The sequence below is a fragment of the Manis javanica genome, chromosome 10, assembly GCF_040802235.1.
Source record: "Manis javanica isolate MJ-LG chromosome 10, MJ_LKY, whole genome shotgun sequence".
In the NCBI taxonomy this organism is placed as follows: domain Eukaryota; kingdom Metazoa; phylum Chordata; class Mammalia; order Pholidota; family Manidae; genus Manis; species Manis javanica.
In genome coordinates, this window is record NC_133165.1 from 29,857,661 (window position 1) to 29,884,581 (window position 26,921).

Sequence of the window (26,921 nt, forward strand, 5' to 3'; positions counted from 1 at the left end):
GCAGAGTCATGAGGATTAAGTTTGAATATGTACATATGTACATATAGGCAGTGGACAGATAAAAGATAAATTAGGTGTCCCTCAACTATTAGATTTTTCTCTTCCCTGCACAATCTTTAAGACTAATAACACACACTCACATTGGTCTCAATATCAGCAAGCCTAAAGGGTGAAGGTAGTTGCCCTTGAGGATTATTGTGGTTTCTCACTTTTAATGTTTTATTTAAAAAACACATTCTACCTGTAAAATGGTGCAGCTACTTTGGAAAGCAGTCTGACAGTTTCTCAAAAGGTTTGATGTAGTTACCAGGTGACCAATTCTACTCTTAAGTAACAAGACATGAAAGAGAAATGAAAACGTGTCCACACAAAAACTAGTACACAAATGTTCATAATAGCAAAAAGTGAAAACAAACCAAATGTTAACCACCCGATGAGTGGATAAATCAGTGTGGCGCATCATACAATGAAATAGCAATAAAAAAGAGTGAAGTACTGATTCATGCTATATAACATTGATGAACTTAAAACTTTATGCTAAGTGAAAAATGCCACATGCCAATGGCCACATAGCATATGATTCCATTTTTTAATGAAATGTCCAGAATAGTCAAATCTAGAGACAAATTAATGCTTTTCTAGGGGTAGGGGCAAGGGAGGAACTGCTGATGGATATGGGGTTTCTTTTTGGATGATGAAAGTCTTCTAATATTGATTGTACTTTTGGTTACACAACTATAAGCATTCTAAAAACCATTGAATAGTGTATTTTGAATGAGTGGGTCATGTGATACATGAATTATATTTCAATAAAGCTGTTATAAACAGTCAAAAAAAACCACATTCTACTTAGTTTTGCTGAAACCTCAAACTACTTAACTCTTATTTTATGTGCTGACAGCATCCCAACAAATGACCCTTTAAATCCTAACTATTCAGACTTTGTTCCAGATGCTTGTAGAAGAGCAAGCTTTTTAATCAGTAAGGAAAGTGATTCACTGTTGTTGTGAAGCAGGTTTTTGGAAGGAACTGGGTCACCACCAGGAAGCTGATTCCAAGATTCCCAAGTGCTTCTGGCTGAGGCCTTCAGATTTTATTTGAAACAGAATCTCAGAGTATCAAACACACCTTTATTCAAGTGGAAGTACAAAAGCACATTCTTAAACCAAATGTATACATGTGAATTTTACATACTCTGCTATTTAGGTACTACTTAATCCTCTTGTGTCGTAATCACTGGAGGTGACTATTGTTGTCTGTATGTAAGGTATACACATTCATAGACAGGGGAAAAAAACATGCAGTTTCATTTGCTTTTTTATTTAGATCTCTCTTTCCCTGATGAGATCCTATGCTTGCTGATGGCTAAGAGGTAAAATATAGTGGTAAAACTATCCTAGAGGTTAGCCATAAGAGGCTTATAAAGTGAGCAGTAAATATTTATATACTTGCTGAGGATCCCTAATGAATATTGTTTAACATCTGAACTATGAAGGCCTCAATTGCTGGAATGAAAACTAGAATTTCAACACTTGTCTTATTCACAAAATGTTATGAAGCTTAAGATGGAAAAATATAATGAAAGTCTTTGACACCATCTAAAGAATTGTGAACTCTTGCTAAGTGTTATGATGGTAACCCTAAACCCTGGAGCCAAAATCTGTGATCACTTTATCAATCAAAAAACCATGTTCTTCTATATGCCTCTACACTCTAGTAAAAATACAAACTATGTGATGAGTAAACAATTATACACAAAGCTCCCACATTTCAAATACTGTCCTGGATCAATGAGGGGAAACTGGGGGTGGAAATCCAAACAGATAATGAAGCGATCATATGGTTAAAATTTTACCAGGAACAGACCTGCCACTCTTGAAATACTCTATATAGAGATACTACATAAGAACAGCAATATATTTGTTGAAAAGTTGCATTGCCTTACAAACTTTGATTGTTAAGTGTATGTTCTCTGTGTTTTGCCCTATCAAAGGCAGACCTGAGCATTTTGCAGATAACTCTAAATTCTCACATGCAAATAGGTACTGAATGAAATGTAGCTGGGCCAGCAGAATTCTGGCTGGCTCTCTGATGTCCTCATCACCTCTTTTAGAAAGGGCTGTGGATGCAGACAAGGCAGCTAAGAACTTTGGCGTTACTTGAAAATGCTTGCTGCCTGCCACACACTCGGGAGACAGGATCATTCATATTCACGGATGGACAGGATGTGGAAATCCAGTTCTTTTAAAGGAAGATGCATCACTTAGGGAAGACACCAGAACAGCAACACCAAGGAGGGACAGCACACCTGCTGGTGAAAAGCTTAAACCTAAGAAACCATAGTTCGAATGTGCCTCGTAAATGGAGAACTCAACAGGAACCCATGTGCTGTGGCTGGAAAGGAATAGTAAGGTCCTCAGGAAAAAGCAGGCCTCAGAGTCTGTTTTGGAGAGAACTTAGGCCACGAACAGCAAAAACGCTAATGAGCTATTTTTAGAAGTTGGTATGTTTTAACACTGGTGTATAAGTGTACCTTAGGGAAGCTGTGAACAACAAAAATCAATTCCAGGAAATATAAAAATGTTTATAGGCCACACTGAAATAGAAATAGCTGAAATGAGTTTCTTACCTACTTAAGATACCTTTTACATTAATAAAAGAGTGCCATGAGAAAACAGCACTGTGCTCTCCAAGCCACTCCTCAGACTAGTTTCTTCTGTAATAACAATGTCATATGCAAATAATCAATTTTCCCTCCAGTATTTTGACGCTGAGTAAGTCTGAAATATGGCAGTAAACCATTCCATTTGCATTGTCACATTCTGGCCTGGTGTGGTCACTCTGATGATGTTCAAAGACTTGAACTCCACTGAAAGATCGGTCACATTCACTACACGCATATGACTTCTCTTGACCATGGGTTCTCTGATGCTGAATGAAGATTGGAATATAAAAGACTCTTCCCCCATGCATACACATTTATTACATTCATAGGCTTTCTGCATGAAATGAATTTGATGCTGAACAAGGTAGTTTGTTTGAAGGCTTTGCACATTCATTAGTGATATAATTTTATTCCAGTATGAATTCTCCAAGAGTGACTAAAGTATGAAAATAGCCTAAACATTTACCACATTCAGTAGTCTCAGGTTTTCTCAATGGCATGGGTTCAAAGGCGTCAATTAAAGAGTTTAACACTAAAAGCTTCCCTACATTCATCACATTCAGAGGGTTTTTCTCTGTGTAGATTCTCTGATGCCGAATAAAGGATAAGCTATAACTGAAGGCTTTACTATTTGGTACGTGAATGATTTCTCCCTGGTGTGAACTCTCAGATGTTGAATGAGGCCTGAACTTGACTGAATGTCTTCGCACGTTCATCGCATTCATAAGGTTTCTCTTTGGTATAAATTCTCGGATGCTGAACAATGTGTGATCTCTGACTGAGATTCTTTTCCCAAGCATCACAATCAAAGGCTTTTTCTCTAGTGAGGACTTCTTGTTGCAGGACGAGGTCTGAGCTGTACCTGAAACTTTCCTCATAATCATTACACTCATAGGATTTCTCTTTCCTGTGAATTTTGTGGTGTTGAATAAGGCATGAGGTTTGACTGAAAGCTTTTCCACATTCATTACATTCATGTGGTTTCTCTACTGTGTGAATTCTTTGATGCTGAATAAGATGGGAATTCAATCTGAAGTCTTTTCCACATTCATTACATGTATAGGGCTTTTCTCTGAGATGAACTCCTTGATGTTTAAGGAAGGTCAGCCCACATTCACTGTATTCATAGGCTTTCTCTTCACAGTGGACCTTCTGATGCTTGCCTGGGTATGAGGTAGGACAGACGTCACTGCCACGTCCAGTACAGTTACAGGGCATCTCTCTGTGAATTCTCTGATGCTGAGTAAGGTGTACACTACGACTGAAAACTCTTTCACAATTGCTACATTTATAAGACTTGGCTCTAGCATGAATCCTCTTACGCTGAATTATGTCTGAGCTCTGACTACAGGATTTATCAGATGCTTCACAGGATTTATCAGATGTTTCACATTTATAGGGTTTTTCTCTAGTGTGTATTCTTTTATGTCGACTAAGACTTGAGCTCTGACTGAAAGATTTTTCACATTCTTTACATTTGTAGGGTTTGTTTCTAGTATGAATTCTCTGATGTCTAGAGAGAGCTGAGCTATGATAGAAGATTTTCTCACATGCATCACATTTATAGGATTTCTCAGTGGTGGGAATGCTCTCACATTTACTAAGGTGGGAGAGATCCATTAAGCTTTCCTTATATTCAGTATTCTGAAAATCCTGCATTAGGTTTTGTTCATGTCTACCACCAGCTGAATTTTGGTTTAGGCTCATGTCACACTTATCAGTGTCATCGATATTCTGTATTCTAAGAACTCGCTGATCTGTATCAAGGGTAGAGTCCAGACTGAAGCTTTTTTCAGGTTCATTGCATTCACTGTTATTCTCACTGGTGAAGGTTTTCTTGCTGATTGTTATTTGCCTAAACTCTCTCTCCAAGAAGAGAAATTTCCTTAGGATTTCCTGAAGCCTATCTAATCTGTCCTCAGGTTTATATACTTCTCTAGTCTCAGGAGCTTGGACAATATCCTTTTTGAGTCTTCCTACTCTCACTCTGTATGAATGTACTTCTTCCGAAATTTTCTGCTTAGGAATCAACAGCTTGTTCTCTTCTCTGGTCTCTCCATCTGATTCAATATATAAATAGAAAATGCAAATATAATGTGTACCCTGTGCTTAGAAAAAGAAAACTCAGAGAGAAAACTAAATAATCTAGTATTTACCAGGATGAGAGAAGTTTATTTACTCTGAAACTCAGGCACAAAATCTCAACAGCAGGTATAAGGGCATGAACAAAAGCAGTAAAGCAGGACCCAAATGGTACAGAGTGTGGCAGAAACAGAGGGTATATCAGCAGAATAAGATGACAGCCAATTAAGGTTTTTCAAAGGAGATAATAGGGAAATAGTTCAGAAAATTATAGCAACTTGAACAGGGACCTAGTACCACTTGTGGATGACAAGGGACAAAATAAATGCAAAAAAATGAAGGGAAAAGGAAAGAACTCTCCATTCTGGGATATAGACAGCTCTTTATTCTGACAGCTACAGCAGCTACAACTCAGCTGACAACTGGACTTTACTTCCCTACTAATTCCATTTGATTGATCTACCTTACTCACCTGAGCAGTCATCTCTTAAGACTTCTCTATTCTGAGTTTCCAGATCAGAGACTTGTAGATGTTGCTCCAGCTGGGAGATCCCATCAGGCTTGGAAATTGGAAACCCTGCTCACAGAGAAGGAAATGGGATGTGGCGATTTATCCTGGATACTACACCATCCACTTATTCTTTTAGCTAATGCTTAATGGAGAGAGGAAGTAAATTTTTAGGAGACATTAGGAACTCCTGGAGAGTGAAGAGGGCAAAGATCTTCTATGAGGAGGTCATATTTGTCCTCCAGAAAGAGGTGTGTTAAAGGGCAACTTGATGACTTTTGGAAGAAGTATTCATTTAAACATTACCTGGACAAAGGGATTTGTGCATGGGTCTGTACCTGTCCCTGTCTTCATAGGAATTATTATTGTCAATCTTCATCTGTTCAATCTTTGTATTAGACCTGATCTACAAAAATCAGACCTTGTCGAAATTGAGGTTATCAAAATAAAACTGCTGGACAGGAGAAAGGTGAATACTCAAGCACCTGTCTACAGTGAGCTAAACTACAGCAACCTAACCAGTTGAGACTGAATAAATATTCCAAGGACCAACCTCAAGAAACAATTCATTTCAAGGACCAACATGAAGAAACAAAGAGTAATATGACACATCCTTACCCATTAGGTGCTTATAATTTTTATTTATTCAACAGACATTTATGGGGTACCTCCTGTATGCAAAGTATAAGGGGATAAAGAGCCCAAGCAGATAAAGTCCATCTCCTCAAGGACTTTACACGCTTAACTGCAGAGACAGATATAACAACAAATTATGTGATATAGTGAGGAAAGTGCATTGAAAATGCATCTTTACATAAAACAGCTTTCACTGGCTTGCATAATGGACTGCTAGGGTCTAATCTCTTTCAAAGGAAAAGTAAGAGGCACTCGGCTTCTAAGGGAGCAGAGCTATTACAGAATCAAAAGGGCAGTGTTTATACATATTCATCCAGAAAGCTTCTAGTAGCACACATACAAGGTCTAGCTCAAGCACCTTGCCTACAAAAGTCCTTTTCTCCACTTACCAAATACTTACAAGATTTACTTTGTTCCCTGTATTATGACATGTCAATATAAACAGAGTCTGTAAATTTTTTAAAACTGATAGCAGTATTACCATCCCTACTTGACTTATAAACTCTTTGATAGCAGAGACTATGTATTTTACATCTTTCACTTTTTATTTTCTTACTTAAGCGCTACATGGAGTGCCAATTTTGTGCCCAAGTGTCAACATATAATAGCCAGTGTTTCAAAGAGGACACTGGGCCTGAAAAGTATTTTGATAAACCAACAGTGCCGTCTTGGGATTCCACGTAAGAGCCCATGAGCAGGGAGATCAGAACAGATATAAGAAAGGCATTTACTGTGTTTCTGAATTCCTGCTGGGCATCAAGATTTGATTCTCCTTTTGGACACTTACTTAGTTAAGGTCCTCCATAGCAAATGGAATAGTTTTGCAAGTTAAAAACAAAGTTAGTGTGGCATGGAGCAGCAACTATACTGCTCAGAGTTCTGGTAACACAATTTGCAACTTTTAACAGAGTTATTTATTAAAGTGTTTCTATTTGATAACTTAAACAAATTTTGGTTATTTACTCTGAATCTATACTTAAATCACATATGTACAACAAAAAAGATCATTTTCATGTGGGATGACGAGTTTGATTTTAGACTTATGTTGAAGGTTATGTAGAACAGTGTAAGAGAACATGACTAGAGCAGGCAGGTAGAGATATAAGGCTACAGTTTAGAAAAGAGAACAGGGTTTAAGATTTTGACTTAAAGTCATCTGTATCATCAAAATAGTAAGTAAGCTAAGGTTTATTAAGCATTTGGTAGGTGCAAAGTACCATGCAAGGTGCTTTATGGACTCTCAGTCACCCAATACTCACCACAATTTTATGAGGTAGGAGCTCTTAATATAGCCATTTTACAAATACCCATTTAAGATTCAGAGAGGTTAAGTAACTTCCCTAAGATCATAATAACTGGTGAAGCTGCGGCTCAAATCCAAACAGTCTTATTTTAGAAGCTGGCTTTTAAATACTCAACTAGTAAAAAGTAATGATGAGGAATGAAATCCATCCCTTCCTCCACAATCTATACAGAAAGAGAACAGAAGAACAACACACAATGGAGCTCCAACAGACAATGGAGCAAAAGGTGAGAATAATAAAAAGAACTGAAATAGTGATTAGAACAATACCTGGATAGCTAGGATCCAAAAGGTTTGGAGTATGTACGTTTTAATTAAAAGGGATCTATGAGATTATTTAGTGTTAAACTAATGAAATCTCTTTATAATAAAAATCCAAACCCCTAAGCAACAATCTGAGCAATATTCAATTTATGGAAAGTCCACTATAAAGAAATAATTTCAATGCTCTTTTGAAATATTTGTATTTAAAAAATTGGTCTATAGCTCATATCACTTGCTGTCTTTCAAAAAAAATATTTAACTACCATGAACCAAGTACTTTTATACATATATAAATATATATAAAATCTACTTATTTATATATTTTAAATTAGATTTATAAATATATATATAATTTTACACATATATGTATATGTGTGTGTGTACATATAATCTAATTTAATCCTAATTTAATCCTTGGCACAACCCAGAAAGGTAAACATAATTTTTCACATTTTATAGATGAAGAAAATGAAAGTCAATTTAAATAATTTGCTCAATGCATCACAGCTGGTTATGTGGAATCCAAGTCTGGTTCCAGTTTATTCTCTTTCCATCTATCATGCTAAGGGTCACAGAAAGCATTAAGGCAGGTTTTCTTGCAATTGGCCTAAATACCTTTACCCTAAATTTAAGTCAAAACTCCATGCTTTCAAAATATGCATTTGCTTTAAATTTTTCCTATCTAAAATTAATTTTTTTTAACTTTGTGACTTTTAAAGTGTAAACCTTGACAGTTTTCTAATTAGATTTTTAATTTAACCTGGTCTTTAAAAATAACATTAAAATTTTACCTCATTATTTGGTTTGTTGCCTGTACCAGTTTTGCTAACATTTTAGCCATCTGGAAGCTTCATGCCTTTCTTCCTGGTTCTCAATAAATATACAAATAAAATCTCTCCTTAGTAATACTGTTCTTGTGTATATATCTCTAATAATGGAATGAACCCCTATACAATATTACTTCTTAATGCATGTCCTTTTTGCTCCCAAACTGTACCTTATGCCTATCTGTCCAATTTGTCATGGCCATTTTTAATTGTCATCAAAGTACAGAGCCATAAGAATATAAAAACACCATTATGTGGCTGGACTAATTGTTCTAAGGCACAAAATACTGAAAGAGCATGGGCTTCAGAATCAGACCTGAGTCCCAAGCCTAGTTCTGACCCTGAGCAGATCACTTTTCTGAGCTTCGATTTCCTCAAATATAAAGTAGAATAACTACCTGCTCACAGAGTTACGTTAAGGATTAAATGAAATATATATAGAGCCTACTAACACACTGGATTCTCAAAAACTAGTACATAGCTGGGTAGTAAAAGACATTCTATACAAAATCATTGTTGTCCTAATCACATCAACTTCAAATAGCAAAGGGCATGGGGCAAAGATCCCTGATTTATCACCCCACTTATCAATTAGAATTTTGATAAGTATGTTTCTAATGCTATCATCTAACAGGGTACCTGCCAAACTGTGCCATAGGAAATGCAGTCTAGGCCTCTTTCCCAGTCTTAATCTCCAGCACCAAGTCACAGATAACTTCCCCCTGGGTATGACCATCAAGCCAGTAATTCACTCACTGTCAAAAGAATATGCTTCTTTTTAGATCTGATAATGAAATTTATGGCTTTTCACTTACTTTTTTTCTCTTTCATTAATCTATTCATACTTATTTATTACTATATAGGAAAACACTTAACTGAAGGACCAAAGTTCTGACGTCCAACAAATACCTCAGAGCTACTGCCATGGGAACAAGATGTGAACTGGGAAGTGGGGCCCCTAAGTCAGGGACTGAATTATAAAATCCTAATTTTACAACATTAAGCTAAGTTAATTAAGTATATCAACTTCAATTCCAGGTGGAGTCTGCTGAACCCACAAATATGAAAATGACTTCCCAAGGACAGTAAAAAATAATTACAAGGAGATGCTGCTGACTTGGTCACAGAAGTGAGTAGGAGGATTTCTTGTATGCATTCATATGTGGGACTGTGCATGTGTGTCCTGTGTATGTGCAGAGATGACAGAGGAAATGGGATAAAATTCAGTCTAATAGCATGCTGTGCTATTAGGCTGATTAAACTGGTAAGAAGTTTCTTTACTACAAAAAGTAGACAGGTTAACTGTTGGAAATTATGTAATTAATAGATAATTAACAGTAGTTTACAATTACATATCACTTAGAGTTTACAAAGTTGTTAAATATACATCCAATTTGATAACCTGAAAATAAGGAAATTTAACTCTTTTGCCCTCCCATTTCCCCTCCATCAAGGGAAAAGCTAAAGAACACTTGATCAGAAGAGGTCGTATCAATGCATCAATCTGTATAGCTCCACAAAGAATAAAGGGGATGAAGGCAGGACCTTTGAGGGGAACACACGGACTTAAAGAAGATGAGAGTGTTAAGTATGAAGAAAGCCCAGGGGTTGCAGGAGAGTTGGGCAACAGAACAGGCAGGTTATGTTCACAACAGAAAAGGAGGGGTGCACAGTGTATTCCACATTCCAAAACAACACGAAAAGATCATAACTGAAGAGCTGGAGTTGAACTTTGTGGTTTCTCCGAACACAAGTAGATGACCACCAACTGTGGCTTCTGAACGAACCCAGAACCCAGGGTTCAAAATGCATCTGGTGGCAACAGAGGGGTTCCTTGGCCTTTTAGAAATTTAACAAAGGTCACTTGAGGAGCTGCAATTTTACACAGTGGTGACATCCTGGGGAGCATCTGTTCCGTCAATCAAATGTAATTAGTATCTTACAATCTTGGAAAAGGAGTTTCCGAGCGGGGACGAGCAATATCGATGGGAAGCCGATACTTGGGCCATCTCTTGGAGATTCCTGCTGAAAGGACTGCAAGTGTTTCTCCAGAGAAAGCACTTGCCTGGGTATGACTCAGGGCCGGGCAGGAATTCACACTATGAATCCGGGTGGTGGGAAGGCGGAGAAGTATGCCTACAAAGATCAAAGAGCCAGGAATGGAAAATACACTAAAAACCTTCCCAGTGGGCAGCTGCCTCCCCATAGGTAAGACCTTTAAATCCTAAATGTAATCAAAGAGCCAAAGCAACATCTTGGATGCCTCCAGCATAGGCAAAGCAAAAGGAGAGAGAGAGAAAAGAAAAAGTGTGATTAAATACGCACATACATAAAAACAAAATAACAGAAGCAGAGACAGGCCAAAACAGAAAGAGGAAAAGGAGCAATGCTCACATCAAGGGGGCTGCCAACAACCCCACTGAAGTTCTGTATGGCACTACAGGCTGCCTAATCTCAGCTGCCTCGGGTACCACCCAAAGACAAAGGAGAGTGTTTCAGTCTGAGACTTCTCCTGTTGAGGGTGAGGTTACTTAGGATTTACCATCTGGGTGACTCACTCAAATGTACTCACAATGAGTCATGCCTTTAAACAAAGCCTCTCCAATTCTGCCTGCTTAGAGATGAATTTAAGGAAGGTAAAGGATTATTCAACAAGAAATATTTTAGCCTATCTTTAATGCCTAAAAAAGGCATTTTTTCTTCCAGTGAAAATCGGGAAGTCTCAGACACAGGGGCACTGATATACCAGGAAGGAAAGGGTCTGATTGCAGGTTGGGAGGTCCTAGTCTTTCTCATAAAAAGGGAAAAGGGAAGGTGAGAACTTAGGCAAAGCACAAGCAAGTTTCCTTTTCTAACAGGGAACAGATGTCCCACAAAAGCAGGAAACATCAGCTGAGGATAAGAGGTAGAATATCTCATCTCAAAACCCCCAGAGGAAACCCACCAGAGGAGATGATCTTAAAGATGGAGGATTCAGAGATTCTAAGACCTGGAATCTGAACCACACTCTACTTTTTCAGACCACACACCTACTCAGAAACAAGGAAGGTGTTCAATATCCTATTGGGTAAACTGAATAAGAAGAAAGATAGTCCTTACCCAGTGAGACCACGTTCCCATAATTCTCTAACATGACTTCTCTGTAGAGATCCCTCTGAACAGGGTCCAGGCATCCCCATTCCTCTCGAGTAAGGTGCACAGCCACATCCTCGAATGTCACAAACTCCTGAAATAACACAGCCTGGCTGCCCCGGGGAATGAAGCCACTATTGCATCAGGGACAGAGAATGAAGGAGATGACAGAGAGGGTCACCGGTGTGTATTTATGTTGGGGAGGAGGGAGAACCGATTCAAATCTAGGGATTACGTTTCACAACCCTTTCACATCTAATAAATGCCCATCACAACACCAGGGATGAAGAAAGAACAGTGTTTGCTGGTGGTGCTGGGAAGATGGGGAGGTGGTTTATGTGAGGTCCAGATCTCTGAAGAGAATCAGTTCCCAAACTGGGATCTACTATTGAAAAAAAATTCCAGGTGAGGTTTACAGATGGGATGAGGGAAGGGTCACACTCAATTAGCAGCAACAATCCCTGAGGAAAAGCAGAGGGTTCCTCAGCTCACCTGGTACCTGGCTGTCAGGAGCGCAGCCGCCTGGTCTCCTGGGCTTCCCTCATGGGGAAGAGCAGGCACCTGGGGAACAGGTGGTGCTGAGGGAGGAGAAAGGAGCCAAGAGTGAGAGCAGCCCTTCCCCAGGGCTCCCTTACATAAGAGGGAGTCAGCAGGACCCTTCTTTGCATCGACCTTCTAGTAAAGCCAGTGGATGTTTATCAGATATTGAGTGTGTCTACTCTGATCCTTCTCAGCACTTGCATGCCTTTCCTGCATATGTGTAGACCCCTGACAGAGACATGAAATCTCTTATTTCATTTTATTCTCATGGCATGACATTCCTCTAACATAACAGGAAGCATTCCACCTATTTTGCAGACGGGCAAAGCAAAGCATAAAGACTTGCAGTGACTTGTCCAGGGCCATGGTTATTTAGTACACTTCTGACTTTCCCAGACACTGTTCCTCAAACTTCATTAAACCTTTCTCGTGTGAATGGGCACTGTCTCTGCAACCAGTGTGTAAGGCCCCCAAGAATAAGGAAGACTCATCTTTTTCCTCGCCATCCTTTCCATGCTCCCACCACACCCCACAGCACTCACACACTGGGGCACTCAATCCGTGTTGCTGACACAAGTTATTTCAGGCACAGCAGTTGGCCACAAGTCATCTAAGACAAAGTTCTTACAAAACAAAGGGTCCAAGATCAACCTGTCTCTACAATACATAAAAATGTTTTAATGTAGTTAGTATCATATGTATATATTCATATAGGTGTTGTGCTCAAGCATTAAATGGTTGCTTTCTTGACCAAAATTAGATTAGTCACAAACACTGCAGCTGCAACAGAAAGGTAGGTGGCGAAGCATGCAAGGTCATCAAGGAAGGAAAAAAACTAAGTGAGGGGAATGGGGGCAGAGACAGGCCCTAAATCTAAGAGGAAGTGAAAGTGAAGCAAGGACTGTGAATGAGACAAAGCAGCACGTTTTAGAAATTATTCTGGATGCAGTAACTGGGATAGAGTGAAGGTTGTATGAATGAAAAACAGGCAGAGCATAGTGAGTGACTATCATTCCACCCACTAAAGAAAAACTGACTTTCCTCAATAGAGGGGCTCAGATCAGGACTGAACTGAGTCCTATCTGTCCCTTCCTGCCAAACCTCCCTCTAGGAATCTTCTTTTTGGGGTTCCTGGCTTCTCTTATACCAAACCCAAGAGTCCCTCTACATCCCCTTCTCCTCGATGTAAGTGCTCTCTGCCTTACCCCCAGTGAATCCCTGTTCCATGTCGGCATCCTGCACGAACTGAGGCTCTGGGGACAGACTCTCAGACTGGGTCTCCAGTGACTGAAACTGGACCCTTGGTGATCCTTCTGCTTCCTGGGTCGGTATTTCCTCCATTCCTGTTCTGAAGGACAATGACCATCACTGTGAGGTGAGATTAGGAAAAATCACTGTAATAAATGAAAGCTGCCCATCATTTTATATCCTCAGGAATTAACAAAGTATCTTACACACTATAGATACCCAATAAAAACAGTTGATAGTGATTACCTACCTAAATGAAACACGAAGAAAAATAGGTATTATTCAGTTTCAAATATTTAACAACCTAATCATATGGTCCAAGAACGCAGGCTTATTTAAATTCACCAAATCAGAATATGTGGTATTTAAAAAAAAAAATCAAAGCACAATTTAATTGTGTAAAGATTTCTGTGGAAAGTCTGAATAGTTGAAATTTACAACTTCGTTCAAGGCTCAACTCAGTACCCAGAAAAATATGCTGGCTACGATTATTCTTTTTTTTTTTTTTTAAAGCAGGCCGCTTAGGAATTACTTGCTAAACATTGTCAGCCCACTCTGAATTACTGAATAGGCTTGACTAAGAACAAAATGCCACTTTTGCGGTCGGGCCCTCCGCTATCGCAGACTAGGTGGGCAGGCCTTTTCCCAGAATCCTGACAGTAAGCCAGGGAAGAGCTGCGCCTCAAACAGGTCTGACTGGTGTCCTTCAAACCCAAGGGCGAGACCGGGCTCCGTCCCCCTTCCACAGCCCTCAGAAAGGGCCCCGGCGCCCGGTCTTCAGAAGGCCTCGCCCGGCGCTGCCCTCCTCCCACTTCCCTGAGGTGAACGCGCGTCCCTAAAGGGCGAGGCGGGCCACAGAAGGCCAGCTCACAGCAGCCCGGTCACCGGGTTCTGACGGCGGGGCCCTCAGTCCGCGGGGCATCGGGGCGAACCCTGACTGAAGAGAAACAGGCCCTGGTACTGCGGGCCCCCGTCCCGCCGTCCCCCGGAGCTCGGGGACGCCTCCTCCTCTTCCCCGAGAAGCTACACAAGGGACCGCAGCCACCACGACCCCAGGACGGCTTCCGGGGACTCACCCGAGGCAAGGGGCGGGCCAAGCGGCCGTCCCGTCGCGGACACCCTAGCTCGCGGGCCGCCCCAGCCTTTCGAGCGCCGCTCTAGACCTCTTGGAGGCCAGCGCATCTCGGTGGCACTTCCGGAGGCGGAGTCCGATGAGAGCCCTGAGGGAGCCGCCGAGGTTTGCTGGAGTAAGTTCCTTATGTCCTTCTGGCTTCGCCGCGCTCCCTGCTACCCCCGCTGGCCTTTCCGTAGCTCCTGCCAATCCTCGAGACTCCCCGCGGGGTGGTGGCAGCCCACATGGGCGGCGAGGAGGAATGGCAGACCTAGTGGTCCGACTTCCATGAGCCCTCAAGTCAAGAACAGCACAGGGGTACAAAACATACTGATTAGAGTGAGGATTGAAGAAGCTACGGTGATATGAGGACCACAAAATCTTAAGAGAAGGAGGGGCCATTGAGTAAGCTGGAGGGGAAGAGAAAACTGCGTTCCTGGTGGGAAAACTGGACTGTGCAGAAACAGAGATAAAGCACGGAGCTCGTGGACCGGCGGGCTGAGCGCTGGAACAGAACCCCTTAGGGCATATGACCTCCTGGCTGCAACATTTACAGTTAAATACAAGAAAAGTCAAAAGAGTGACATTGATATGCTTTTTCAAACTACATCAGCCTCTTGATGGTTCCTTCCCTTTCCACCTTGAGTATCACTGATCTAATGCAACTTCCTACTATGACACAATCTAGTCAACAGTATCCCTATCAAGGTGGAGCCAGCATCACAGATAGGAAAAATACAGCTTAGTCAATTGCTTGGACAGGTCCAGTTAGAAACTTTGTCTTGCCTTGAACAAAAATATACCCCCAGGTGATGTCTATTGCTCCTGTTGAGATCCCAGGGACAATATATGGCATATTACTTCCTCCTTTTCAGTAACAGTTCTAGTATTGTAGGATAGCTAGAAGTTTAGGGTTCTTTCCTAAGTTGCTATTTCCCCACAAGTTGTACCTATTTGTAGAATGCTGCATTTTTGCAGCAGAGGTGAGCAAACTAAGGCAATGGTGCATTTGTGTCTAAGTTTTAGCTGACCCAGGCAGTTTGCTTCAGTCAGAGGAGCACAGGAGACACCCATTTAAGAATCCACTTCCCACCAATAAATATCAATCACTGACCAAAAGTAGTAAGAAAGAGTAGTTACTATTGTGCTGCTGAGCAAAATTTTCTACAGCTCTTCAGATGATACAGGTGGAAATTAATACTCACAAAATTTGTGATTATTAACACAAATTATATTGCTGTAAATAAAATGTATAAGCAAATATTCCCAAGGGACTGAGCACTTCATTAATCTTTCTCATATGCCCACCATTGTACCAGGCATGGATGGATAACAAAAGAAGTAAAATACCGTACCAGAATGATACATGCCCTGAACCTGGGCTTGTGTTCCCTGACTGCTCTACCTCCAACAGCACCATCATCTGAGAGTTTATGGAATGAATACCTTGTCCACTGGACATACCTTAAACCAAGGAACCCATTGCATGATCAAGGAGGTGTGACAGTGTACTCACAACCACAGAATTCATGGTGCTTACTCATCATCCCAAAGCAGCTAGCCTCATGGAACTGTGGGATGGCATGTTGAAGACCGTTAAATCACTGATACAAGATGCTGCACCTTAACAAAGTTGGGGAGCTGTCCTCCAAGTACAATATATACATTGATGTGCATTGAATCAAGATATGCATTGAACATATATAGTATTGTGTCTCTAATAGAAAAATGACATAGGTACAAGGACCAAGGGGTCAAAACAGAAGTGGTCCCTATTACTATCATACCCAGTAACCCACTTGTGAAATTGGTGTTTTCTATCTCCAAACCTAGAATCTGATGGATTATGGTCCTGATTCTCAAGAAAATTTCTTCTAGGAGGTACTTGAAGTGTTCCACAGAACTAGAAGCTGAAAATAGCACCAGGCCACTTCGGGTTCCTTGTGTCAGTAGATCAGTAGGCAAAGAATGGAAATATATATATATGTTACCATAGTCCCTGCCATATTTTGACACTACATAAGTACAAAAACATACCTGGTCATCTGCATTCAATAACCTACCTTTCCTGGACCCTTTAGGCACTTTAACGTAGGAATGGAGGGTGGGGTAAAAGGAGAGGGCAAGTTTGGACAAAAAAATACAATGCATAACAATGTAATGGAACACTAGAAGGAAATATGAAGACGTGTCTAAAAGAAGTTCTGGGAATATGGTATCTTCTAGAAGGACCAGAGGTCAGCAAGCCAGCCAGTGATAAAGGAGCAAAGACCTACTCAAGTGGATTATTCAAGATTCCTGGGGACGTAGAAAGACAAAACAATGGCAACTGCAGTAAGGTCAGAATTCACAAGGCATGGAACTTTACTTAGGGCTTTGAAGGTTACTCAGAGTATCACCTGATCCTCATTCTAGCCTCTGTAGCAGGTAACTGTTCCTTTTGTGGGCTTTCCATTTTTGTGTTTAAACTTGTCTCATAATTTAGAGCCATGTCACAGTCATTCAAGGTCTCAGTTACAGTTCTATAAAACATTAAGTTTCTTGATCTCATGAAGTAATGCTTTGTGATAACAATTTTTATAATTACTGTAATGACATTTGAAAGCAAAAATGCCTCAAATTCGAACTTACAATTCGTTATTGTCACTCTGAAAACTCCCTGGATATATTAGCCAAGCTTAGAATCACTATCGAGTATTGGAAAGAAAGTCTGCTGCCCAAAGATCGAATATATGAACATACTGCCCATTCAGGTAGCAATATATAATCAGCGTCCCCAGAGAAGCAACTCCCTCGTTTTTGTGAAACCATTCGTTATGGAGTTCACTTTGATCTTCCTCTGTCTAGGTTTGTTTCAGTTCCTCTGCCACAGACATACAATCACTAAATATTATTATTGTTTGGTAACAACTAGAATTATTACGATTACTGCCATCATCAAGAAAAAGTTGGAGAAACGTATAAGTATCTGAGCAGGTAGGAATCGAGGGAAACTTAACCTGCCTTTTCCTGGACAGGAAAGCTGGGCTGAGGAGAGATTTCCCCAAAACCGGACCCAGAGATTGCGGAACAAGGACGCAAAGTCCTCCCGCGCTCCTAGAGAGGACCCCGACGCCCGGGGGAAGGCGGGCGTGACGCACTTCCGGCTTCTGCAACACAAACAGGCATGCGCGCACACACTTATGTTGCAGGGTACTTGAGGGCTGTGGTGTTGGGTCCAGTCGCGCTGCCTTTCACTTCCCGGAGTCACTTCCGTTTTCTAGCCCAGCACCCCCAGACTTCTCCGGGGTTCTCGGTGAGACGTGGGTCCGGCTGGGGAGGACGGGCGGGGACCGATGTGTATGCGCACGGCTGTGTTACGCGACCCGCTTGCCAGCACCGCCCCCGAACAGGGTGGAGGAGGGCACATGTCGCCCCATCCTGCATCCCAGCCTAGGCCTTGGGGCCGTCTCCCTGCGGAGACATCCCTAGACCCAAGCGAGAAGGGAACAACGCTTTGGTTTCCCGAGTAGGACGAGATACCTCCGGGACCGGGAAGAGAGATTCTACGTGCCGCCCCCACCCCACCCCAAGGCCCTTTCGTCCTAGGTTTTTACCCGCCAAGGGGTCACGGACAAAATGACCCTCGTGTAACTTGTATGCCCCTCGGTTGTCCCCATTTTTTAAGCAGGCAAGTTTGTTAAGCCTATACTAGTGTTGGCAGATCATCTGTTCACACCAAAACCCACCACCATTAGTGGTGGTGATTAAACTTTGAAACCTAGGGAATAAAGTGATTTGGATACAGTACGAAAAGATTGCATGCACTTACCCCTTCTCAGTTTCTGAACTTTTTGAATGCTTTTTAAATGTATGGTTTCAGACATTAGGTGAATTTTTCAGTTGGCGGGGGTTGGGGGGGGCGGTGGTAACTGGCTTGGACCAGTGAGTAATGAAGGCAGTTTGTGGTGGTGCAATGGAAAGTGTGTCTGGCCATTACGAGACCAGTTGCCAGTGCTCTCTCTGCCACTGATTATCTGGATGATCTTGAACAAAACACCACAAAGTCTCCATTTTGTCCTAAGAAAAACTAAATTATCTCAAAGGGCCCTCGAATCTGGAACTTCATCAATAGAATGAATCTGAGAAAATTGCAACTAGGCCAAACCTAATACCCTGTCTCCATTTCCTGCAATGCCACTAGTGTGTAGAAAGATACTTTCATTATTGAGAGAGACCATTAAGAGGCACTGGACCAGAGGTAACAACTCATACAGACCAGTCCTAAAGAGATCATGTACAATCAACAAATTGTGGAGAATACATAAACAGCAAATTGAAGAATGTTTATTTGCTGGAGAATAGGATGGTTACACATTGTAATGGAAGATATATATAAGTAGCTTACCCATGGACACATAATTTCTGTATTTTAAACTTGTGCTGCTATAATATTCCTCTAGTCCTAATTCAGGTGTTTCATCAATAACCTGACAGTTGCAATATAGCGAAATCTCTTAATTTATAAATGACAAGCCCTTCCAAATATTGAAATACCAGGCCTGTGATGCAGTTGTTGAACTTTTTACAAATAGGCAGAAAATGTTGACATCAAATTCATTTGAACAAATATTTTTTAAATCTGGGTTGCAAGGTTTCTGTTAAGTGACAGGGCAACGAGGAGTGCAAAAGACTATTCATAAGTCATATTGTTGAGATAAAGGATGAAAGCATTAAAAATTAGATTTCAGGGTAAAATCTATCAATATATTATATACCAAACTAGTGATGTAGACAGTCTAAAGTCAACAGAGGACTAGGTGCTGAGATCATTCAAGAAATGCAAAATAAAACTCAGTCTCTACTGCTATTTGCCCAGAATATGAGCAGGAGAACACTCCAGGAGAGCCATCCCAAGTCATGGAGAAGTGACTGTGTTACTGACCTCAGCTCTGTGTCTCTTGAGTTTCACTTCCTTGTAGTCCCTTCATTTTGATTCATATTGCCAATGTGAAAAGGAAGGAGGCCTCTAAAAATGTGTTACTCCCCCTTCCCCATCTTTAAAATTTTGACCTAGAACCAAAAACTGAGATTTCCTTGATCTTCTTAAAAGAGCTAAGATAGAATGAAATTTTCAAAAGATGTATCACTTAAAATAAAGGGAAATGAGCAACGAAAATGCAATCATTGGAAGATGAAGTAAGAACAGCAACACAAATGATGACAGAGACCATAAATGCTGGAAGATGGAGACAAGGGTGGTTAGAAAAGTTTAGATGGGTTTCAATATTTTTAAAATATAGTTTAATATTTTTTCTCTGTGCCTCAGTGGATCATCTTGCACACCCTACTTTGGTGGTCCCTTTTTAAGAGTGACCACATCACTTTTTTGAGGGTCCAGATGGCAGAATAGCAGCAGTTAGGAATCCGGTCTTCAGACTTGGGTTTGAGTATTGAATCCCCTACACTATGTTGTTACCCATGGTATTTAATCCTTTTCAGCTTTTAAAATCGGAATAAGAATCATGAACTTCATAAGGTTCCCATGGGCATTACCTGAGCTGTGTATGTAGTGTACCAAATGTGCCTGGCACAAAGCTAACATGAATGGCAGTATTTACTGTCTCACCATCGGTTTTAGTGAATTGTCTTCATGAATACTTGTATTAGTAGCATAGTAATTCAGTGTTACCTTTTCATATTGCTATTAAATTTTTCTCCCCTGCAGGATAGCAAAAGCGGATTTCATTGAATATCTAGGGCAGAACAGTCCTGCAGACAGGCGGTTTGGATCAAGCAAGCCAGTTCTCTGAACCTGAACAATGACTGCTGAATCAAGGGATACTACAGATTTCTCTCCCCAGGCTACCCAAGAGATGGAAGGCATAGTGATAGTGAAAGTGGAGGAGGACGATGAGGATGACCATTTTCAAAGGCAACAAAACAACATAGAAGTATCACTACAATTTCTTAGTCGTTCCACAACTATGAATGAGAGAGCCTTACTATCATCCTATTTAGTTGCATATCGAGTGGCAAAAGAGAAGATGGCTCACACAGCTGCAGAAAAAATTATTCTCCCAGCATGTATGGATATGGTACGTATGATTTTTGATGATAAATCTGCTGACAAATTAAGAACTATACCTCTTAGTGATAATACAATATCTCGTCGAATCTGTACTATTGCAAAACATTTAGAAGAAATGCTTATTACACGGCTACAGTCTGGCATAGATTTTGCAATCCAGCTTGACGAGAGCACAGATATTGCAAGTTGTCCAGCACTTTTGGTTTATGTCAGATATGTGTGGCAAGATGATTTTATAGAGGATCTGTTGTGTTGTTTTAATTTAAGTTCACAAAGAACTGGATTCGATTTATTTACTGAATTAGAAAAGTGCATTGTTAGCCAATATAAATTAAACTGGAGAAACTGGAAAGGAATTTCCAGTGATGGAGCAGCAACTATGACTGGAAAACATAGCATAGTTATTGAGAAATTGTTAGAAGCAACCCATAACAATGCTCCTTGGAATCACTGTTTTATTCATCGGGAAGCTTTGGTAGCCAGTGAAATTCCACCAAGTCTAATGGATGTACTGAAAAACGCAGTGAAAATTGTGAATTTTATTAAAGGAAGCTCATTGAACAGCTGACTTCTTGAAATACTTTATTCAGAGATTGGAGTTAACCATACCCACTTACTGTTTCATACAGAAGTTTGTTGGTTGTCTCAAGGAAATGTACTGAGTAGAGTATATGAACTCAGGAATGAGGTTTACGTTTTTCTCACTGAAAAGCAATCTCAATGGGCAAATATTTTTGAAGATGACATTTGGGTGACAAAATTGGCATATTTAAGTGATATTTTTGGCATTCTTAATGAATTAAATTTGAAACTACAGGGGGAAAACTATGATATATTTCAGTATCTTGAACATATCCTAGGATTCCAAAAGACATTACTGTTGTGGCAAGCAAGACTTAAAACTAATCGCTACTATATGTTCCCAACATTGTTACAACACATTGAAGAGAACATTATTAATGAGGACTGCTTAAAGGAAATAAAATTAGAGATACTGTTTCATCTCACTTCTTTGTCTCAAACCTTTAGTCATTACTTCCCAGAAGAGAAATTTGAAGTATTAAAGGAAAATCTTTGGGTGAAAAATCCATTTGCTTTTCAAACCCCAGAATCAATCATTAAGTTAAACTTGGTGCCTGAAGAGGAGAATGAGTTACTGCAGCTCAGTTCATCATTCACACTGAGGAGTTATTTTAAGACACTAAGTTTATCTGCATTTTGGATTAAGATTAAGGATGGATTTCCATTGCTAAGTACGAAGAGTATATTGCTGTTACTACCATTCACAACTACCTGTTTGTGTGAACTCGGATTTTCGATCTTGACACGATTAAAATCAAAGAAAAGGAATCGGCTCAACAGTGCACCTGACATGCGTGTGGCCTTATCTTCATGCATTCCCAATTGGAATAAACTTATGAACAGGCAAGCACACCCATCACATTAAATACAATCTTTATAAATTTCTTCGTACTTTTTAGGCTTTTTACTGTATACTGTATTTAAATATTAATAAAATCATACTTGCAATTTAATAGGTTTCATTTTCTAATATAGGAAGCATTGTTTCATGAAACTTGTTTGAGCTACATGAATGTGTACATGTATATAGGATAGTGATGTAAAAGATATTTCTATGAATTATGGTCAATTTTGAAAAATAGTGCTTTTCACGCCCTTAGTTGTATACTCAGATCTGTTCTGTCCACTGCCACTGTTTGTCCAGAACCCCGTACTGGTTCTCACCTTCTGTGTCTCTGTGTGCTCTGCCTTTTTTGTTCTAACTCCAGAAAGCGAGTCTTGATGCTAATCAGGGGTTAACATCATCATCATCGCCAGGCTTCTATACACATGGATGTGTGTCGTAATTGTAGCTAATGAGATATGCAGGACAGTCTGCTGGAATGTTGTTGTGAAGGTTCCCCCTACTCTCAATAAAATGGCATAAGAGAGGAGGTAACACTGACGGTAACATAATTTCTGACTCTCCCTAAACTGTTCCTTAAAAACACAGAGCAATGAGGATCGCAAAATGGAAACCCACGGATGTCATCTACAACAGAACAAGGTGACAGCACCACTGACAGAAAACTAACATGGTCTCAATCCATTGTGTAAAGGAAGCAGAAGCAACAAGCATCTAACAGGTTTGAAAAACACAAAATAACCAGCAGGAACTCATACAAAGTTTCAGTGAACTATATTAAGAACAGCAGCTGAAACCAGAAGGAGTTTGCCCACTTCCACTGAGGGTAAGTGTTAGGGGCTGGTGGTAAAGTCTGGGGGCAGCACAGGCTCTGACATAGAATCCAAACTGACCAAGATGGGGACAGAAGAGACCAAGCCTTACGTTTGTCCTTGAGGACTATTTGGTTTGGTTTCCTTTACCCAGAATTGGGATCTGTTTGGCTCCTGATTGGGGATGATTTGCTTTTGGCCAAGTTCCATCTTGGAAGTTTGCATAAACACTATCTTTACAGACCATGGCGATTTTCATGGGGTCTCTTCTATCTAAAGTCCTGACTCTTTTGGGTCAATACCTGCTTCCTTCATGTTTTTTCACTGTAACTAGTATGTATATCCCACCAGTACAATTTCCCCAGGGACAATTTGGAATTGTAATGGCCACTTTGAGGAAACTTGATATTAACAAGATAGTTCATTTGAGAAGTGCCTTTAAAAAAGGAAGAAACCCTAGAGTTTTTCTGTCTTGTCTTGCTTAATGTATGAAACGTGTCCACTGCTGCTCCCTACTCTATTTTAGGGCTTAATAAGCACCGCCTTCTGAATTGTAGGGCTGTTTAAACCTCATTCTGCCTTATTTTTTTCTCTTTCCCTTTCATTTTCCCTGTGTTGGGAAACCTTTAAAGATTAATTGACAAGGGAAAATGAGATTGTCACTTTCTGTGTAGTCTTAAAAATACTAGATAGTTAAAAGTTAAGTATAAGTAAGGAAAAGGTATTGATATAGGTCTTGCTTTACGAAAAATTTGATGTATTAGTGATTACTACTGAGGGCATTTTTATATGAAATTACTATGCATTTTTTATGAATAATACCTACTGCATATTGCGCACTTTCTTCGTGTCTGTTTTAACTTTGTTTATCCTATTTTTCCTGTACAGAAATTTTACATTTTTTATGTAGTGAAATCTGTCAGTCTTTTCCTTTAAGACTTCTGGGTTTTCTGTCATAATAAGACTTCTCTATACTAAATATATTAGAGGAGGCTAAACTGCCAAAATAAATAGGCCCAACATGTAAGGGCCCAAATAAAATAGAAGTTATTTTGTTCTCTTAATCATCCAGGACTGTTGCTCCAGACTGGGAGGAGGTGGGTTCAAATGGAGTCATTCAGGGACCCAGACACACTGGCTCTATCACCTTCAATATTATGGTTTCCAAGGTCACTCTGGCTATGGAAAAGTTTGCCTGAAAGGTTTTACAGGCTAGAGCTGTAAAACCTTTTTTTTTTTTAATTCAGTGATTTTTAATGTATTCAGAGTATTGTACAAGCATCAGCAATAATTGCAGAACAATTCCAAAACCCCAGAAAGAAACCCTTTACTTCCCAATTTCCCCTTCCCCCATCCTATGGTAACCACTAATCTACTTTCTGTCTCTATGTATTTACCTGTTCTAGACATTTCATATAAAAGGAATCATACAATATGTGACCTTCTGTGTCTGCTTCTTTCACTTACAATGTTTTCAAGGTTTATCCATGTTGTAGGATGTATCAATACTTAATTCCTTTTTATGACTGAATAATATTTCACACTATGGATATAACATATTTGTGGTGTATCCATTCAACAGTTGATGGGGTTGTTTTCACTCTTTGGCTGTTATAAATAATGCTTTCATGAATATACTGTACATATTTTTCTATAAATGTTTTCAATTCTCTTGGGTATATACCTAGATAGAAATGGAATTTCTGGGTCATATGGTATACTATCTCTAACTTTCTGAGTAACTGCCAAATTGTTTTCCAAAGAGGCTGTCCCATTTTACATTCCCACCAGAAATGTACGGGGGTTCTAAATTCTCCACATCCTTATCAACACCTATTTTTTCTGTTCCTTATGTTGTTTTTTTGAACTATCTTAACTGTCTTTGTGGGCATGAAATAGTAGCTTCCTTGTCCTTTAATTTTTGTGTGTCCCTTGTAAATAATATAGAGCTGAAGTTTGTTTTTGTTCCCTTCTCTGACAACCTTTTTTTTTTTTTTTTGACACTGTTTTCTTAAGGAATGGAAACTTTTCCAGTGGCCTCCTGTGATGGCAGATTGAAAAACCCACCCAAGGTACTGGCATAAGAACAGAGCCATAGACCAGTGGAACAGAATAGAGACTCCAAACATTAACCCAAACATATATGGTCAATTAATATATGATAAAGGAGCCATGGACATACAATGGGGAAATGACAGTCTCTTCAACAGATAGTGCTGGCAAAACTGGACAGCTACATGTAAGAGAATGAAACTGGATCACTGTCTAACCCCATACACAAAAGTAAACTCCAAATGGATCAAAGACCTGAATGTAAGTCATGAAACCATAAAACTCTTAGAAAAAAACATAGGCAAAAATCTCTTAGACATAAACATGAGTGACTTCTTCATGAACATATCTCCCCGGGCAAGGGAAACAAAGGCAAAAATGAACAAGTGGGACTATATCAAGCTGAAAAGCTTCTGTACAGCAAAGGACACCATTAATAGAACAAAAAGGTATCCTACAGTATGGGAGAATATATTCATAAATGACAGATCCAATAAAGGGTTGACATCCAAAATATATAAAGAGCTCACACGCCTCAACAAACAAAAAGCAAATAATCCAATTAGAAAATGGGCAGAAGAGCTGAACAGACACTTCTCCAAAGAGGAAATTCATATGGCCAACAGACATATGAAAAGATGCTCTACATCACTAATCATCAAAGAAATGCAAATAAAAACCACAATGAGAGATCACCTCACACCAGTTAGGACGGCCACCATCCAAAAGACAACAAATGTTGGTGAGTATGTGGAGAAAGGGAAACCCTCCTACACTGCTGGTGGGAATGTAAATTAGTTCAACCATTGTGGAAAGCAGTATGGAGGTTGCTCAAAAAACTCAAAATAGAAATACCGTTTGAGCCAGGAATTCCACTCTAGGAATTTACCCTAAGAATGCAGGAGCCCAGTTTCAAAAAGACAGATGCACCCCTATGTTTATCACAGCTCTATTTACAATAGCCAAGAAATGGAAGCAACCTAAGTGTCCATCAGTAGATGAATGGATAAAGAAGATGTGGTACATATACAGAATGGAATATTATTCAGCCATAAGAAGAAAACAAATCCTACAATTTGCAACAACATGGATGGAGCTAGAGGGTATTATGCTCAGTGACATAAGTCAGACTCAGAAAGACAAATACCAAATGATTTCCCTCACTTGTGGAGTATAACAAGGAAGGAAAACTGAAGGAACAAAACAGCAGCAGACTCAGACTCCAAGAAGCGACTAGCAGTTACCAAAGGGGAGGGGTGTGAAAGGGAGGGTGGGAGGGAGAGAGAAGGGGATTGTGAGGTGTCATGATTGGTGCACATGGTGTGTGGGGGGTCACAGGGAAGACTGTAGCTCAGAGAAGACAAATAGGGACTCTGTGGCATCTTACCACACTGATGGATGGTGACTGCAATGGGATATGGGATGGACTCGTTAATAAGGGTGAATGTAATAATCACGTTGTTTTTCTTGTGAAACCTTCAGAAGAGTGTATATCAATGATACCTTAATAAAAAAAATTTTTTTAATGGGCAAAAAAACCCCTTGAATTCTGTTATTCCATTTCTTCCCCGCCTGTGAATCTCTCCCTTTCTCTTGGTTAATTCCTATGGGCACATGAACCTTGGTTGACCCCCCTCTCCTCTCACAAAGCCCCCTCTTTGCCCCTTACACACCCTTTCACCTGCCACACTTCACCTCTTCCCAGTGCTTCCAAACACCTCAACACAAGTGATATGAACTGTCTTTACTGTCATTCTTCTGCCTGCTCCAATCTCGATTTTCCTTGCACCACTTCTTTGCCCCTAGCTTCCAGGGCACCAAACACAGTGACGATTTTTTTTTCCACCCTCAGATTTACTGGACTTTCCAATTGCCTTTCAGATGACAATTCTGTCCTCCTCAAAATGCTTTCTTGTCTTAGATGTCTTCTACTAGGTTTTTCTTTCCTTACTGGCTCCTCTTCTTCTACCCAGCCTCCAAACATTGGAGAGCTACAAAACTCAGTCTGGAGTCCTCCTCTAGCTTTTAACTTCCCACAGGTGAGCCCAGTCATTCATATCACTATTAATTGCTTACCATCTGCCCAGTTCACACCATCTGTCCAGAGCTGTCCTCTGAGCTTAAGATTCTGTGAACTGTCTACTAAATATCTCCACCTGGATGTCTCTCGTTTCAAAACGACGTGGCTACAACAAAACTCGCTGTCTTCCTACACCCTGCACACACCACCTCACTTTCATCTTTG

At 40.2% G+C, this 26,921-nt stretch overlaps 1 protein-coding gene and 1 long non-coding RNA gene across 23 annotated transcripts; one reads left to right on the forward strand and one right to left on the reverse strand.

Moving 5' to 3' along the window:
- Positions 1–1,110: 1,110 nt before the first annotated feature.
- On the reverse strand, positions 1,111–17,387 carry ZNF655 (zinc finger protein 655). Of its 20 annotated transcripts, none has more exons than XM_017678745.3 (6): positions 14,282–17,385; positions 13,163–13,305; positions 11,910–11,995; positions 11,385–11,511; positions 5,220–5,324; positions 1,111–4,725 (listed from the first exon to the last, which is right to left on the reverse strand). In XM_017678745.3, the coding sequence occupies exons 2-6, from the start codon at positions 13,296–13,298 to the stop codon at positions 3,332–3,334; spliced, it is 1,848 nt and encodes a 615-aa protein (XP_017534234.2). In that variant the 5' UTR covers positions 13,299–13,305; positions 14,282–17,385; the 3' UTR covers positions 1,111–3,331. The 20 variants fall into 20 exon arrangements, with proteins under 20 accessions (XP_017534234.2, XP_017534231.2, XP_017534237.2 ...); XM_017678742.3 differs by having other exon boundaries at positions 13,163–13,325; XM_017678748.3 differs by lacking the exon at positions 14,282–17,385 and adding an exon at positions 14,138–14,273.
- Positions 17,388–17,479: 92 nt separating this feature from the next.
- Positions 17,480–26,302, forward strand: LOC108408600 (uncharacterized). Of its 3 annotated transcripts, XR_012122129.1 has the most exons (5): positions 17,480–17,611; positions 20,024–20,393; positions 21,416–21,811; positions 22,401–22,638; positions 24,641–26,256. It is a non-coding gene; the product is annotated as an uncharacterized lncRNA (long non-coding RNA). The 3 variants fall into 3 exon arrangements; XR_012122127.1 differs by having other exon boundaries at positions 20,024–21,811; positions 24,641–26,302; XR_012122128.1 differs by lacking the exon at positions 21,416–21,811 and having other exon boundaries at positions 24,641–26,248.
- Positions 26,303–26,921: the final 619 nt, after the last annotated feature.

What these genes read in the sequence shown, in the direction of transcription:
- ZNF655 (XM_073215039.1), bottom strand. Translation starts at nt 14,387, where the DNA reads ATGCGCTGGCCTCCAAGAGGTCTAGAGCGGCGCTCGAAAGGCTGGGGC. An exon ending in GGAACAGGGATTCACTGGGG is followed by an intron (nt 11,512 to 13,162) that starts GTAAGGCAGAGA and finishes GTGTTATTTCAG; the next exon opens with GAGTTTGTGACATTCGAGGA. An exon ending in TGGGAACGTGGTCTCACTGG is followed by an intron (nt 5,325 to 11,384) that starts GTAAGGACTATC and finishes CTCTGTGAGCAG; the next exon opens with GGTTTCCAATTTCCAAGCCT.